The sequence below is a fragment of the Scyliorhinus torazame genome, chromosome 1, assembly GCF_047496885.1.
Source record: "Scyliorhinus torazame isolate Kashiwa2021f chromosome 1, sScyTor2.1, whole genome shotgun sequence".
NCBI classification, from domain to species: domain Eukaryota; kingdom Metazoa; phylum Chordata; class Chondrichthyes; order Carcharhiniformes; family Scyliorhinidae; genus Scyliorhinus; species Scyliorhinus torazame.
In genome coordinates this window covers 41,166,009-41,184,287 of record NC_092707.1, presented here as the reverse complement: position 1 = coordinate 41,184,287, position 18,279 = coordinate 41,166,009, and the positions used below count along the sequence as shown (strand labels likewise).

General features: G+C 43.5%; 1 protein-coding gene across 1 annotated transcript in view; it reads right to left on the bottom strand.

The window, feature by feature from the left end:
• The window catches only part of grk3 (G protein-coupled receptor kinase 3), a 416,009-nt gene that overhangs the window by 8,674 nt on the left and 389,056 nt on the right, over window positions 1-18,279 (bottom strand). The window contains exon 20 of the mRNA XM_072488700.1: window positions 2,108-2,221. Coding sequence (XP_072344801.1) covers window positions 2,108-2,221 — 114 coding nt within the window. The remainder of the gene's footprint in view (window positions 1-2,107; window positions 2,222-18,279) is intronic.

Below are 18,279 nucleotides of genomic sequence, written 5' to 3'. Positions count from 1 at the left end.
CACTGCAAGTTACATATATTTGTAATAATATTAATAATCATTTTTAGTGTCACAAGTAGGCTTACATTACATTACTGCAGTGAAGTTACTGTGAAAATCCCCTAGTTGCTACACAGGGGGAGAAGTCAGAATGTCCAAATTACTTAACAGCACGTCTTTCAGGACTTGTGGGAGGAAATTTGGAACATCTGGAGAAATCCCACGCAGACACGGGGAGAACGTGCAGACTCCACACAGACAGTGACATAAGCCAGGAATTGAACCCGGGACCGTGGCACTGTTCATAAATACATAATATGTAGGAGAATTAGGCCATTCGGCCCATCGGTTCTGCTCCGCCATTCTATCATGGCTGATATGTTCCTCATCAGCTGTGAAGCAACAGTGCTAACCACTGTGCTACTGTGCCACCACAACACAAATGACCTTCATGATCACAAATCATTTTTTAAAATTTAGACTACCCAATTCATTTTTTCCAATTAAGAGGCAATTTAGCGTGTTCAATCCACCTATCTTGAACATCTTTTGGTTTGTGGGGGCACAGTAGCACGGGGAGAATGTGCAAACTCCACACGGACAGCGACCCAGAGCCGGGATCGAACCTGGGACCTCGGCGCCATGAGACTGCAGTGCTACCACTGCGCCACCGTGCACAAATCCAATCAGGAATGTTATGTAATGAGTTGGTTCAAACCCACTCCTCCATGTCCCAATGCAGCAATGTGACACTTCTACTTCATTTTACCTATACTTGTAGCCCATGGCTGCAACCAGGCATAGAAACATAGGAATTAGGAGCAAAAGTAGGCAATTCAGCCCTTCAAGCTTGCTCTGCCATTCAATCAGATCATGGCTGATCTCTTCCTGGTCTCAAATCCACCTTCCCACCTACCCAAATCCCTTTAACCTGTTTTTTTTATCAAAATATATCTATCTCTTTCTTGAAACCATTTAATGACTCAGATTCCACTGCACTGTGAGGCAGTGAGTTCCAAAAATTCACCACCCTCTACGAGAAGTAGTTCCTCCTCATCTCAGTTCTAAATCTACCGTTTCTCAACCCCTATATCCGTGACCTCTCATTCTAGATTTCCCTACAAGGGGGAATATTTGGTCTACGTTTACTTTATCAATCCCATTCAGTATTTTATGCACCTCAATCAGATCATGTACAAGGTTATGCTTTTGCTTAGCATCTATTGTGTCTAAACACCATCTTTAGCACTGCTGCCTACGGCATTGAGGACTCGGGTTTCCATCCCGGCCCCCTGTCACTGTCTGTGTGGAGTTTTCACATTCTCCCTGTGTCTGCGTGGGCCTCGCCCCCACAATCCAAAGATGTGCAGGTTAGGTGGATTGGCCACATTAAATTGCCCCTTAAAAAAATGTCTAAACACTATCTAACTAAGAGTAAATTGGACTCGAAACGTTAACTCTAGTTTCTCTCTCCACAGATGCTGCCAGACCTGGTGAGTTCCTGCAGCATTTTCTGTTTTCATCTCAGATTTCCAGCATCCGCAGAATTTTGCTTTTATTTTAGTGTCTAAACACTAGACTGTTAGTGCGCTGAACATTTGTTACCTAAAATCTAGTATGAATGCACACTGTCACATTTAATTTGGGAATGTACAGACATTATACGGAGAAGGTTTTATCTGGGATAGATTAAACCTCAGTATTGTGAAGTGATACCATACACTAAACCCCCATGTGTATAGCATCAAGCGGAGGAAACCCAAATCTGGTGGTGAAAGAATTGTGATTAAATGTCATTCACTTCAGGAAGAGGAAACCTCATCAGGGAACCAAGAATGCTTTGTGAATAGAGTCTCACAAAATTGACTGCTATGATATTGAATCGTTGAAGAATAGCTGTCAAGACCTTTCTTAATGAAGCTTACTGACTGGGTCTGTCAAAATTTAGCTCTTTCCTCGAGCAAAATTGAGCTATAGCAATGATTTGTACAGTTAAAACAAACCGGAGGCAGTGGGAAGGGAATTAATGCCTTATACCACGTCCCTATGACTGCATCAGTGCCAGCCAATATCCAGATGAGACAGAGTAGACATCTCTACGCCTCCCCATCCTGCAAGAACCACTCACCTCACATTGCAGCACAAATTGCTTTCCTCCCTTAATACGCAGGAGGATACATTTCTTATCTTTAATCTGAGTCTCTTCCACCGACACTATTTGCTCCATCGTCAGCAGGCTTTGCTAGATTAATAAAACAGAAAAGAGCCAAGTTAATTCAGAGATGAATCTCAAAGGCTTCCTTGATTTGATTTTGCTGTGGATTGCATCTGGTTCGGTGCTAAATTTTTATGGTTATTTACTGTCTAAACTACAGGCTCTCAACTAAGGAAAAAGCAACTATAGAAAAATAGGTGCATTGCTAACACTTCTGGCTACACATTATCTGATGCACAAAGTAAAAGGATGTTGGATGAAGAGTGAACATCTGAGGCAAATTTTTTGGTGAAGTTCAGACCTTTTTTGTGATAGCTAAGCTGAAGGGTGGCCAGGTGCTGAAAATATGTTGTTGCTTTGCAGGTGGTAAAGGTTGTAAGACTCAATTGCAGCTGATGCTCAGTATTGCTAGCCCACCCATTTCCCAAGACATGGATTTATGCTAAGTCACTATGTGCAATATCAAGCAACGGGTCAGAGACTGACAAACTAGAAAAGGAAAGGAAAAAAATCAAGTGAAACATCAACTGCTTTCTCTGAGCTGTTCATGGCTGGGAGGATTAGATGGGAAGAAAATAGATCAGTCTAAAAACTATAAATATCACCAAACTTTCGAAATTGCAGTGCATTTACCAAATGTATCATTTCAACTAAATTTACTACCCAGCTCCCAAAGGAATTGCAAATCTTGAACATTACAGGAACTGGCACAGTCAGTAAAAAAAGTCAAATAATATAAACCTACACAACTCCAGTCTCGGTTGGAGAATTAAATCAAGACACACTACCTAACAATTTTCTTTCTGTCATTGTGCATTCATTGCTAATCTGAAACAGAAGATTGGGCATGACTTGCAAATTTACAATATATGGCTGAATTTGATATTAGGTTTCAAGAGGGAGGGAGAATAGGGAGTGACAAACCAAGATTTAAAATTTACGCAAGGCAAACTTTGAAGGGATGAAATTGACTGCAGTGACATGATGGACTGTTAATGTGCTAACCAACTTAACAGTGGTGTCTTTTCAAAGTGGTGTTGGTATGATACAAAATAGTACATACCATTAAAAAGCAATGGCTCCACTCAAAAAATGAGACGAGAGTGCCAGGCTAAAAGGAAATGCAAGGGAAAATGGGAATCTGCTGACTAGGAGGACTATAAAAACCAACAAATAAAGTAATACTGCTGCAAAAATGGAGTATGAGGAAAAAAACCTTGCAACGTGTCAAAGCTAACAGCAGTTTTTAAAAGAGTGGGGGGGACTGAGAACCATTAAGATAGATGAATGTAAAACTTCAATGGACAATGAAGAAACATTTGACTTATTAAATTAATACTTGATATTCTTTTTCACAGTGGTGCAGGAGGACTAAATGCAAGTAGACAAGAGGTCCTAAAAAGTCAAAGAAAAAAATGGGGCTATTATAGACAAATCTCTACGGTCTGATGATTCATATCAAGGACATTGAACTGAACATGAGGAAATTACAGCTGCAACAGTCATAACTTTCCAATTGATTTGGGAATTGAGCTTTTGATTGAAAATTGACAGAAGTCGCTTAAGTTTAGAAGGAAAAGCTTTAAGTTTCTGGAACCTATTATCAGAGACTGAGTACAGACAACTATGAACTGATCAAAGCGAGCGAGCATGGCTTTGTGAAGAGTAGGTCATGTCTGACAAATCTAGTTGACTTTGTTAGGAGGCCACTATCATTGCAGATAGGGGATGTCAATGGATGTTGTCTATATGAATTTACAAAATACTTTTCATGAGGAATTATTCTCCGATTAGCAGGATGTGACAGGTGTTCCCTAGACTTTTATATCGGACCCTCAGTTTTTCAGCATATTAATAACCTGGAAGGAGTAGAGAGCTAAATATTTAAGTTTGCAGGTGATACTAAATTAGGAGGCACAATAACTGCGCAGGTGAGAACAGGAAGTTATAAAGGGATATAGACAAATTAGTGAGTGAACAATCTGATGTGTTAGGCAGGTCGGTTCGGTGTGGACTACACTTGATGCAGCGATGCGAGAAACAGACCTCTAACACTGTAGAAGATCCAACACGGTTTTATTGAACGATAGAATATACATATTTAATTGTGGGTCGACACTATACTGAACTGACTGGAGACCTTGTACTAGCCTGACCAGACTTACTAACTTCCGCATGGTGTTTGCATTGTGCTAGCTTGTGGACTCTTGACTGTCTCAGTGGCTGGGTCCCGAGAGAGCGGGAAACCTAGTGCCCTCTGGCTTTATAGTGGTGGTGTCCTGTCAGGTGATTGGCTGCACTGTGCTGTGTGCTTACTGGTCATCCTGTGTGTAAATCATTGCCTGTCTGCACTTCATTATATACATGCGTGGATATTATGACACAATCCACTCTGGTAGATGATCTTCAATGTGGAGAATTGTGAAGTCATTCACTTTGAATCTCTGAAATTTGAATCGGAATAAACTTATTAGTGGAGAGAAGCTGAGAAATAGGGAATGTGAATTTGGGTTTCCATGGAGTCAAATTTCTAATTGCTAGAGCACAGTATAAAAAGGAATCAAAAGGGCTAATGGAACGTAGATATTATCGAAAGGAGGTTGGAATAGAGAAATGAGGATGTGTAGTTTCAGTTGTAGAGAGCCTCAGTCAGACCATCTGAAGTAGAGTGTTCTGCTTTGGGCACCAAACATCAGGATTTACTTCATGGCCTTGGAGAGGCAGGTGCAAATTCAGCAAAAGAAATTTGGGGTCTAACAGGTTTAACTCTGAAAACAGGTTGTATAAACTTAGTTTGTATTCCATTGAGTTCAGAAAATTGAGGGGTGATCTAATTAAGGTCTTTAAAATATTAATGGCAATGAATGGGGCAGATATTTTGTCTTCTTTATTCTTTTATGGGATATGGGCATCACAAGAAAGGACAGCATTTGTTGCTCATCCCTAATTGCCCCTTGAACTGCTAGGCCATTTCAGAGGGCAGTGAAGAGTCACCTCATTTACGTGCATCTGGAGTCACATGTTGGCCAGACTGAATAAGGATAACATAATTCCCTTCCCGAAAGGACATTAGAGTCATTTATGTTCACATTAATGAACCAGATGGGTTTTTAACAACAATTGATGATAGTTGTCATGGTCACCATTACTGAGACTAGCTTCATATTCCAGATTTATTAATTGAATTTAATTGTGGGATTTGAACAAATATCCCCAGGGCATTAGTCTAGATCTCAGGGATACTACTCCACTCTCACATTATAAAGCCAAACCTCCAGTATGCTTCTGAACAGCTTTACCATATTGTCCAGCCATTAAATGTTAAAAATGAGCAAGTTTAAGGTTAACAATTAAGAGATTAGAGCAAAATGTTGAATTTAGGGTGGTTAGAGTTATGGAATTAAATACCAGGGAAGGCCATTAAAATTAGTTCAACAAACAATTCTAGAAAATGCATTTCTGGAAAAAACTTTCATTTCAATCAATCTCATACTTCCAGAATACCAATCAAAACAGATACATTGGACTGGCTATGAAATGAAAGTTGCCACAGTCCCAGAGGTCCATAACCTGCTCTCCCCTTTGCAAGAGAGCTGACGGTGGTGATTTAACCTAAGGGTCACCACACCTCAGGCAAGAGGCACGTTTGAGAAGGCAGGGCCTTCATATATAACCCCAGCCGGTATGGGAATTGAACCTGCGCTGTTGGCATTGCTCCACATCACGAACCAGACATTCAGCCAACTGAGCTAACCGACTGGATATAAACTATTCCTGTCATACCACTAGAGTGACAATATATGTTGCTTAATTGGCTACACTACCATTTGAGAATTAACATAATTTGAAGAACAGGCAGATGTGCAGTGCTGACTTTTGGAGTTCAATACTCCATCTACGCCATCTCTCAACATTCCACGTGCCTTCACGAATAGGAAGGACCCTCAACCAATGCTTTTTAAAGGGATCATCAATTACTTATGGGTTAGTTGCTGGCTAATTTATTCTGGCAGTTGCTACGATTCATTGAGGGTTTGGTGCTTTCTATAGTTGGTTAATTAGCTAAAGTCAATAGGGAGTAGTTAGGAGGTGCTGATGGAATTTTTGCTGGATTCAAGGCCGCTTCAAAAACAGCTGCTCCTAGATATTGGTGCATAAAGGTCTTCCCCCTGGAATACCGCATGACTGGAAGAATGAACAGAGGCCACGAAGAGCAGGTGAAAAGAGAGGTAGAGAGGGGGCAAAAGATTCTCATTAGGCAATATGCATTTTATGAAAATGAAAGCCACGCTGCCACAAAAAATGTGAAAGAGCAGAGCATTGTTGTGCTGAAACAACATTTCAGCTGCCTTGATGGCTTTGGACTTGGCCTGTAGCGCTCAGCAGATCATATGTCAAGATTCGTGGTGGACTGCTGAATGCTGTACAACATCACTATCATGAGGGCACAGCCCTCCCCCGCAGTTGTAATGAAAAGATCTGAAGAACAGGAGCTTGAGGAGAAAGAGGAAGAGGAAGAAGAAGTCAACATAGACAGTCCGTTTCTGGCTGGGCTGATTAGTAAGTTCGTGGATGACACCAAGGTTGGTGGAGTGGCAGATAGATAGTGTTGAGGATTGTCAGAGGATACAGCAGGACATAGATAGGTTGGAGACTTGGGCAGAGAAATGGCAAATGGAGTTTAATCCAGTAACAGCTCCTGGAAGCCCGGATTGTGGAGCTGGATCGGCGGCTGGGGACACTGTGGAGCATCCGTGAGGTGGAGAGTGTCATGGATAGCACATGTAGAGAGATGGTCACACAGCAGGCTCAGGCTCCACAGACAAGAAGGGAACAGGTGACCACCAGGCAGAGCAAGAGAGCTAGACAGGCAATGCTGGAATCACGTGGCCAATCCACTGCAAAACATATACCGTTTTGGATCCTGTTGAGGGGAATGACCTCTCGAAAGCAGCAACAGCCAGATTTGTTGCTTCTGCTGCAGAGGGGAGGAGTAAAAAGTATGGGAATGCAATAGTTATAGGGGCTTTGATTGTAAGGGGAATAGAGAGGCTTTTCTGTGGCCGCAAACAAGACTCTAGGATGGTATGTTGCCTCCCTGGTGCCAGGGTCAAGGATGTCTCGGAGCGGTGATAGGACATCCTGGAGGGGGAGGGTGAACAGCCGTGGTCTTGGTACACATCACTACCAGCGACATCAGTTAAAAAAAGGAATGAGGCCCGAAAAGCAGAATGTAGGGAGTTAGGAAGAAAGTTGAGAAGTCGGACCTCAAAGGTAGTGGTGTCAGGATTACTACCAATGCCACATGCTAGTCAGAGTAGAAATAGTAGGATGTATCGGATGAATACCTGGCTGAAGCGATGGTGTGAGGAGGAGGAGGGTTTCAGATTCCTGGGGCATTGGGACTGGTTCTGAGGAGGTGGGACCTGTACAAACTGAATGGGTTACACCTGGGCAGGACTGGGACTGGGGGGGGGGGGGGGGGGGAAAGAGTACTTGCTAGAGTGGGTAATGGGTCGAGTGGTTAGGGAGAGTTTAAACTAATATGGCAGGAGCGTTGGGGTCTATGTAAGGATTCAGAGAAGGGGAAATCAAGAAAAGGAGAAAAAGGTAGCAAGGAGAATAAGAAAAATGATAGGCAGAGAAATCAAGAGCCTATATCAGATTATGACACTATAAAAATAGTAGGGACAGGACAACAGATGTTAAAAGGACTAGCCTTAAGGTTTTGTGCTGAACACGCCTGAACACGCGGAGCATTCAAAATAAAATGGATGAATTAGTTACGCAGATAGATGTAAAGGGATATGATATTGTTAGGACTATGGAGAAATGGCTCCAAGGTGACCAAGGATGGCAATTAAACGTCGAGGGCTATTCGGTTTTTAGGCAGGACAGACAGAAAGGAAAAGGTGGTGGAGTTACATTGCTGATGAAAGAAGATATTTATACAATATTAAGGAAAGATATGGGGCGGGATTCTCCGATCCCCCGCCGGGTCGGAGAATCCCGGGGGGGGGGGGGGGGCGCGGCGCGAATCCCACCCTGCCTCCCAACGCCGGCTGCCGTATTCTCCGGTGCCATTTTTCGGGCGGGGGCGGGACGCCACACGCTGGTGGGGGCCCGTTGGCAGCGCTCCCCCACCAGATGGCCGAGCGGCCGTCCATTTCTGGCCAGTCCCGCTGGCATGGGTTATGTATGGTCCTACACGGCGGGACCTGGCAGGTAAGTCGGCGTGGGCGGTCCTCGGCGGGGAGGGGGGGGGGCACGGTGGCCTGGCCCACGATTGGGGCCCACTGATCTGCGGGAGGGCCTGTTTTGTGGGGGCATTTCTTCCTTGTGCGCCGGCCCCTGTAGGGCTCCGCCATGGCCGGCGCGGAGAAAATACCAAAATATGCGCCAAAATACGACAGCAGATTTCCGCGCATGCGCGAGATCACGACGGCCGTTCTGCGCATGCCGGCTGGAGCGGTACCAACCCCTCTGATGTCCACCTAGCCCCCGAGACAGGTGAGAATTCCTCACCTTGGGGCCCATTGGCGCCGGAGACATTGGCGCCGGTTTTTCTGCCGGCGTGGGGACTTAGTCCCCGGAAGGGAGAATCCCAGCAATGGACTCTGTCTGGGTTGAGTTAAGAAACATCAAAGTGCAAAAAACATTTGTAGGGGTGGTATACAGACCACTATACTCCAGTAGTAATGTTGGGAATAGCATTAGACAGAAAATCAGTGATGCATGTGATAAAGGAACATCTGTGGTTATGGGTGACTTTAATCCGCATATGGATTGGGTGTGTCAAATTAGTCGCAGTATAATAGAGAAGGAATTTTTGGAGTCGATACGGAATGGTTTTCTGGACCAATATATTGAGGAGCCAACAAGGGAACAGGCCATCTTGGATTGGTGTTGTGCAATGAGAAAAGATTAGTTGTCAATCCAATTGTGAGAGAACCCTTGGGGATGAGAGAGCATTCTCTAATAGAATTCTATATCAAGGTGGATAATGAGTTAGTTGATTCTGAGACCAGGGTCCTGAACCACAAGAAAGGTAACCATGATCGTATGAGGCATGAGTGGGCTATGATGCACTGGAGAACATTACTGAAAGGAAGGACAGCGGACAGACAATGGCAGGCATTCAAGGAACGAATGGGTGAACTCGAAAAGTTGTTTATTCCTATTTGGCGCAAGAGTAGAAAGGGAACTATGGCCAAACCATGGCTTACAAGGGAAATCAGAGATAGTATGAGATTCAAAGAAGAGGCATACAAATTAGCACGAAAAAGCAGTAGACCTGAGGATTGAGAGCAGTTTAAAATTCAGCAAATTAAGAAGGGGAAAATACAATTTCAAAATAAGCCAGCGGGGAACATAAAAACTGACTGTAAAAGTTCTATAGGTATGTAAAGAGAAAAAGATTGATGAAAACTAATGTAGGCCCCTTACAGTCAGAAACGGGGGAATTCATCATAGGGAACAAAGAAATAGTTGAGGAACTAAATTTGTGCTTTGCTTCTGTCTGCACAAGGGGAGGCATGAATAATGTACCAGAAATTCTGAGAAACACAAGTTTCAGTGAGGAGCTGAAGGAAATTAATATTAGTAAAGAAATGGTTTGGGGGAAATTAATGGGATTGAAGGAAGACAAATCTCCAGGGCCTGATAATCTTCATTCCAGAGTACTTAAGGAAGTGGCCCTAGAAATAGTGGTCATTTTCCAAAACTCTTTGGACTAGAATGGTCCCTACCAATTGGAGGATAGCTAATATAACCCCACTGTTCAAAAGGAGAGATAGAGAGAAAACAGGGAACTATAGACCAGTGAGCCTAACATCGGTAGTAGGGAAGTTGCTAGAGTTCATTATCAGGGATTTCATAGCACAGCATTTGGAAAGTAGTGGTGTAATCAGACAAAGTCAGCATGGATTTACGAAAGGAAAATCATGCTCGACAAATCTACTAGAATTCGCTGAAGATGTAACTAGTAGAGTTGACCAGGGAGAAATGAAATGAAATGAAATGAAAAATCGCTTACTAGTGGATGTGGTTTATTTAGACTTTCAGAAGGCTTTCAACAAGATCTCACAAAGCAGATTAATAGGTAAAGTTAAAGCGCATGGGATTCCGGTTAGTGCCTTGAGATGGATAAAAAGCTGGTTTGCAAACAGGAGGCAAAAAGTTGGAATAAATGGGTATTTCTCTGATTGGCAGCCAGTGACTAGTGGGGTACCGCAGGGATCGTTGCTAGGACCCCAACTGTTCACATTATGTATTAATGATTTGGACGAGGGAACTAAATGTATTATCTCCAAATTTGCAGATGATACAAAGTTGGGTGGGAGAGTGAGCTGTGAGGAGGATGCAGAGATGCTTCAGCGAGATTTGGAAAGGCTGAATGAGTGGGCATATGAGTGGCAGATGCAGTACAATGTGGATAAATGTGAGGTTATCCACTTCAGTACCTTAAATAGGAAGGCAAATTATTAGTTGAATGGGTGTAAATTGAAAGAGGTGGATACTCAGCGAAACCTTGGTGTCCTCATGCATCAGTCGCTGAATGTAAGCGCGCAGGTACGGCAGGCAGTAAAGAAGGTAAATGGTATGTTGGCCTTCGTAGTGAGAGGATTTGAGTACAGGAATAGAGATGTTTTACTGCAATTGTATAGGACATTGGTGAGGCCACACCTGGAGTATTGTGTGCAGTTTTGGTTCCTTATCTGAGGAAGGATGTTCTTGCTATGGTTTACCAGGCTGATTCCTGGGATGGCGGGACTCTCATTTGAGGAGAGACTAAGTTGGTTATGATTATATTCATCGGAGTTTAGAAGAGTTAGAGGAGATCGCATAGAAATTTACAAAATTCTAACAGGATTAGATGGGGTACATTCAGAAAGAATGTTCCCGATGGTGAGGGAGTCCAGAACTAGGGGTCATAATTTGAAAATCATGGGTAAACCTTTTAGGACTGAGGTGAGGAGAAATTTCTTCACCCAGAGAGTGGTGAATCTGTGGAATTCACTATCACAAAGTAGTTGAGGCCAAAACGTTGTGTAATTTCAAGAAGGAATTAGATATAGCTCTTGGGGCTAAAGAGTTTAAGGGATAATAGGGGGGAAGGCAGGATCAGGGTATTGATCTTGATGATCAGCCATGATCATAATGAATGGTGGAGCAGGCTTGAAGGGCCAAATAGCCTCCACCTGCTTCTATTTTCTATGTATTTATGATTGTCCTCAAAAGCTGCAACCATCCTCCTGTTTTAAAAATTCATTCATGGGACGTGATGGTCACTGGCTGGGCCAGCATTTAGTGCCCATCCCCAATTGCCCTTGAAAAGACAGTTAAGAGTCAATCACAGTGCTGTGGGTCCAGTCACATGTAGGCCAGATCAGGTAAGATTGGTGCCAACCATTGGCCCCAGTGTAAAACAATTTCAGCCCCTCAAAGATTACACGTGTACAAATCAATCCCCTACTTATTGCCTAAACATTTGGTCTCAAAAAATTGACTTTTATGTGAGTATATGCGGTATATGATGTTTGTGTTTAAACAGTTATGGTCAAGGCAGCATGGTGGCGCAGTGGTTAGCACTGCTGCCTCACGGCACCGAGATCCCAAGTTCGATCCCGGCACTGGGTCACTGTCCGTGTGGAGTTTGCAAAGTCTCCCAGTATTTGCGTGGGTTTCGCCCCCACAACCCAGAGATCTGCAGGGTAGGTGGATTGGCCCCACTAAATTACCCCCTAATTGGAAAAAAACGAATTGGGTACTTTAAATTTTTTAAAAAATAAATAAATATATAGTTATGGTCAAAATGGAAGTGAATGTTCTTTTGCAATGTTTCAAAATGAAAGACAGGAGATGAGCTACTTGCAGGAATCAGATAGTGTTGATTGATACATAAATTAGTCACAATAAAATGGGATTTATATGCCAATTGAATGCACATTATGATGATTATCCCAGAAAGCAGTGAAGATCATTAGGATAGTGGGGACAGGAGGAAAATGGCAGAGATGGATGGTTAAATAAATTACTTAAAAACACGTGAACCTATGGATAATTTTACTAGTTGTCATGTCATGTTCCCAATTATTGCTCATGAAATACTTTGTTGAACCAACTAATCACGTGAACATGGTATCATGTTGGTATCCATTAAACCCAGAGTATTTAAAGCTTGCATTCTTATGTAACAGTGGTTTACAGAGGGTCAGAAAATTTTGGGAAAAAAAACTTTACAAAAGCATCCACTACAGCAGGAATGTCACAATCAAATATATCAGGAATAGGGACACTGGATCTCTTAAGGAGATGACAGCCACCAGGGGAGAGTCACACTGGAAAGGTGGTAATGAATATGGATTCTATACCCTGTATAAACTGAGTTCCTGTGGCTTTATATCGAGTCATTTAATTGTCTTTAAGCTTTACCAGTTTTCAGATAATCTGCCAGAAAGACTGCCAGGTGGTAAATTTGGTTTCCTGCTGCAGAAGAAAATATCAGCCCAAGATGCTCTCCCTTCCCTGTGGAAGGCTGAGGTGATTTTGAAGAAACTAAAAACAAAATGTCACATTTAAAGGCATTCCTCAAATTGAATAATCAAGTTTGCAATCGTTAAGGTGCCGACTGAAGGAGAGAAGAATGAGAGACAGAGACGATGTAGGATGCAAAAGACTAGCTACATGCTAATAAAGCTCATCGTGACATCCCCACAATACACTCATAAAACTTCAACTATAGCATGGGAGAGCAGGGTAGATGCTATAGTTTGACAACATTGTTCTTACCAGCCTACGTCTTTTATAAATAATCCAGGCATCCTAGATGGAAAATAACATGACAAATGCTTTGTTTGATTAGATCTCACTTTATAGAGCATTGATCCACTGATCTACTCAATGCAATGAAGCCCTGTTAAAATTCAAATCCGTAAATTTTCAAATGCAGTCACATGGGGCTGAGATTGCACCTCGGACTAAAACTCCCAATTGTGGCTTATCGCATGGCAACAAAATACCATTATGTGTACATGCATGATCAAACATGTGAAATCTGTCATTGACATGATCAAAAAGTTTATCTTAGGTGCGCTCACTTAGAGAAAATGTTTTCCATCGCAAAGGAAATCATTACTTGAAACATTTATTTAAACAAAAAGATGTAAAACAACAAAAAACACACATATATGTGTATAGATTGGTACATTCAAATGGAGTTCTCTCACCTAGGAGTGGAAAATCAGGCTATGTATAGATCACCACTCTATATCTAACTTTGCTGGTCCTGGCCTATATGCTTAACGACCCAGCAATTATAAAAAGTCTGTTTACCAGAAACAACATTCCTCACCACGAGGAGTACAAAACATTTCTTGGAAAAATACAAAATGAGGCACTCAAAATAAATGATTAACTGCAGTGGACAAAAAATAATGTGTTAGCGTGGCATGATCTTTCAACGCAAGCTAAGTTGATGCATGTTTGCAGCGTACCTTAAATTAGTGGCTTATTTTCAACATGTCATCAGCATCTACCTTCATTTTATCTTGCACATCAATCCTTGGATTTGAGGCAAAGGTAATAATCTTGAAAAAGTGCCATTTAATCCACCTGCATGCTGGTTGTGACTGGGTTAAAGATCATGCCGTACAAATACCATACAATTTGCCTGCTGCAGTTAATCATTTATTTCGGGTTTCTTTTTGAATTTTTCCAGGGAATATTTTGCATTCATTATGGAGAGGGATATTATATCTGCGAGGTTGTTTTTTTTACCCGAGGCTATTTTGTTAAGCTCCACAGGGCCAGGTATGTTAGAGTAGATGCAATGACGATCCTTCTACATTCTACACTGCCCTATCTGGCAAGTCTGAGTCAGGCACAAAATAGGTTGGCTACAGATTTAAGATCCCTCGACACAGTCTGACTGAGAAATCCTCAAGAGGTACAGGACCAGTTAGACACACAAAGCTAAGTTCCTTTCCTACTGCCCCAATGTCAGAAGACGATTCTTACTCCATGAGTGTGACAGTTCCATCACTACCTAGTTATCCTTGTAGACACTCTTAACAAGCAACGTGTGAGAGACTGGCCAATGAGAAGTGACCAGTATATTGTAAGCAGGGCAGCATGATGATGCAAATTCAAAAGGGCATCAAATCAGGCATAGGCAACTACATACCTATAACCGTACTTGAATCTTGTGTAGAATCAATTAATAAGACAATAGTTAACAGAATGATTCCTGCCTGACCAAACACTTCAATCTCTTTGAAGAAGTGGCCAGTGGTAAGCCCCAACAATTCAATACAAACAAATATAAGATAATGCATGTCAGAAGGAGAATGGGCATAACATATACTTGCATGAATGATACTGAAATAGCTGAAGGTGAAGGTGAAAAAGACCTAGAAGTCTTCGAAGGCCCGATGTTCAATATACCCAACCAATGCAGGGCAATATTAACAGAATAATGACCTATATTGTTAACTTTGGTCAGTGGTGGCACTTGCATTTGAGTCAGAAGGCTGTGGGCTAAAGTCACATTCAAGTTATGGGTTTGAACACGTAACTTCGGCTGCCTTCAGTGAATGTTGGTGGTGTATTTCTTAGAAAACAAACCATAAGCCTGTTCAAGTGAACATCAAATATACCACAATGGTATTTAAAGAATGGTAATGGAATTGTCTTGGTGTTCTGACCAATACACGTCTCAACCACAATAAATCTTATTGACTGCTGCATGAGGGACCTTGCTGTGTGTGAGTTGGCTGTAACGCTGAGGCCACAATAAGTCACTGAACTTGGAAAGATGTTTGTTAGGTATTAAGGACTTTGAGACATCTTGAGGGTGCAAAAGGTTCTATATGAATGTAAGTTTTAGCGCATGAATGCGGTTTTAGCGCATAGGACAAAGTCATGATCAGATCACACCTTGAGTGCTGTGCCTAATTCTGAGCACTGAAACACAGGAGTGTTAGGGAGGTGAAGATAGTGCAAAGGATGATCTCCAATCTTAGCGGTCTGAGTTATGAGAAAATACTAGAGACACATTAGCTGATCAGCCTTGAAAGGAGGTGCATGGGGGATGATTTAATAGAGGTATGTAAGGTCATAAATAGTATGAAAAACGTTAATCTCAAAAATGTAATTGCAAGAATGAGACAAAGATAGATGACATGGTGGCACAGTGGTCAGCACTGCTGCCCCACGGCGCTGAGCACCCGGGTTTGATCCCGGACCCGGGTCACTGTCCATGTGGAATTTGCACATTCTCCCCGTGTTTGCAAGGGTCTCACCCCCACAACCCAAAAAGATGTGCAGGGTAGGTGGATTGGCAACGCTAGATTGCCCCTTAATTGGAAAAAAAGAGAATTGGGTACTCTTAAGTTTAAAAAAATATGAGACATAGGGATGGAAGTTCAACTAGTAAAATACAAGTTTAGGATTTTTATTAGAAGTTTTGTTCACAAAAGAGTGATCAATACATGGATCTGGCTTCGGAGTAAGACAGTAGAATGAATTTCTTTGAATCATTTAGGAAGCAACAAGAAAGGTTGAAATCTTGTGAAATACAAAGTTCCAAGAAAGCATCACATATTGTACTAACTGATTTTGGTGATGAAATACTATCACAAGAGACTTCGGAATGACTGACAGTGTATTACAATCTTTAAAAGATCAAGGGGAGTATGCATTACAGAGGTTTCTCTCGCCCCACTCCTCTACATGATCTTGAGCAGTCTTTATTCTGTGTGAAATAGGGTGGATCTAGTATTTTAAAATATTTGGGGAGTTCTTTGGGGGAAGCAGGTTGATTTAATTATTTGTTAACTTGTTGAAAAAAAAAAATTAGGATCCATTTCAGCTATTGCTTGAGCAAATGTTAATACGGGAAAAAAACTCAAAAGGAGATATAGGAATGAAGAAGTAACTTCTGTGATTGTATGACATGATGATGTCATTTTAATTTTCATAATTTGGACCTCTCTGGATAAATTAAGAGACGTCCCCTTCAGGAAAAAGCACTTCATGAGAAAATTACTGGAACCACAAAGGCAATGTTGTTGCAATTTAAGATGAGATTTTATATTTTGGTGTTCATGTACTTATGGTCACAAAACAGCACATCCCCAGTTTCTGATTTTCTGTACATTAACATGAATAGGTTAGACTTCCGGTGACAGCGAGCGGGAGGCGGCCGCACAATGGAGAGCCCCCGCTCGGGAACGGCAATTTCGAGGCTTTAAGCCCGGTCCCAGGGTCCGCGGAGGCGGCAGAAGAAGGGAGAAGGCACGGAGGAGGCACTGAGAAGACACAGGAGGGAAAAAAACACCAAAGAAAAATGTTGAGGGTGAGCAGAAAAACGGCCGAAAAAAAACCAGCTGGAGGTCCGTCGGGGAGTGGAAAGGTCACCGCGGGGTCACCAGGAAAAATGGAGGCTGGAGCACAAGGGAAGGCCGCACTGCTTACGGCTGAAGAAATAACCATGGTGATGGCTGCGGAATTTGAAAAGCAGTTGGCGCAGATTGCGAAATGCATGGCGACGGTGAGGAAGGAGATGAGGGGGGCTTTGAGTGAGCTGGTGGAGGAGGCGGTTTCCCCGGTGAGGACGGAGGTGGCGAGCGCAGTGGCGGAGGTGCGAGAGCAAGGGGAGGCGCTGAAGGAAGTGAAGGAGACGTTATTGCAGCACGGTGATCAACTTGCCTCGATGGGGAAAGAGATGCGGAAGGTGATGGATACTAACAAGGATCTGCGAGGAAAAATGGAAGACCTGGAAAATAGATCCAGGCGACAGAACTTGAGGGGCTGCCCGAAGGAGTTGAAGGACCGAAGCCGACTGAGTATTTTGCCGCGATGCTGGCAAAACTACTGGGGGAGGGGGGGGAACCCCTCCCGATATGAACTGGATTGGGCTCATCGGTCGTGGAGGCCTGTACCAAAGGCGAGTGAGCCGCCAAGGGCAGTGACTCTGTGCTTCCGTAAGTACAGGGTGAAGGAGAAGGTCCTGAGCTGGGCCAAGCAGAAGCGGGTAGTGCAGTGGGCTGGAGCTGGTATACGTGTATACCAGGACTTTACGGTGGAGCTGGCAAGGAGGCGGGCTGCCTTCAACCGGGTGAAGACGGCACTGTACATTAGTAAGGTGCGGTGCGGCATTGTATATCCAGCAAAGCTGAGGGTGACTTACAAGCTCAGGGACTTTTATTTTGGAACGGCGGAAGCAGCGGAGGAGTTTGCGAAAGCAGAAGGACTGTGGCAGAACTGACAAACTGAGGAATGGCCATGTGCCGATGTAACCTCATGACTGTATTTTCTTCTTTTTTTATATCACTGCGCGCGGGTGTAGAGATTAAAGGAGCCAAGGTGGTATATATTTGGACGAGGGAAGGGACGGGACTTTCACTCGAAATGAGAGTTCTTTGGGGTGCAGGTGGATAGGCGGGGTTTGTGTGCTAAAAGGGGATCTTTGGGCTTTCCTGGGGCCGGGCAAGTGGGAAAGGGACCCGGCCGGGGGCCTCCACGCTGGCCGGTGTGTGCCGGCCAGTGAACGGGAGTGAGGTGGGGGGAGGGGCTGCGGCCATCGGAGCCTGGCAGAACAGGGTCCGAGTGGTCTAGCCGGGGTGGAAAGTTGGGGGGGGAAGGAACCGAGGGTAGGGGGAGGAGTTTTACAAGAGGCAGTGGACGAGAGGAGCTGGAGGCCCGGGGTGGGGGGGTGGGAGCTGCGCGGGTGGGCATTGTATATCCAGCGAAGCTGAGGGTGACTTACAAGCTCAGGGACTTTTATTTTGGAACGGCGGAAGCAGCGGAGGAGTTTGCGAAAGCAGAAGGACTGTGGCAGAACTGACAAACTGAGGAATGGCCATGTGCCGATGTAACCTCATGACTGTATTTTCTTCTTTTTTATATCACTGCGCGCGGGTGTAGAGATTAAAGGAGCCAAGGTGGTATATATTTGGACGAGGGAAGGGACGGGACTTTCACTCGAAATGAGAGTTCTTTGGGGTGTAGGTGGATAGGCGGGGTTTGTGTGCTAAAAGGGGATCTTTGGGCTTTCCTGGGGCCGGGCAAGTGGGAAAGGGACC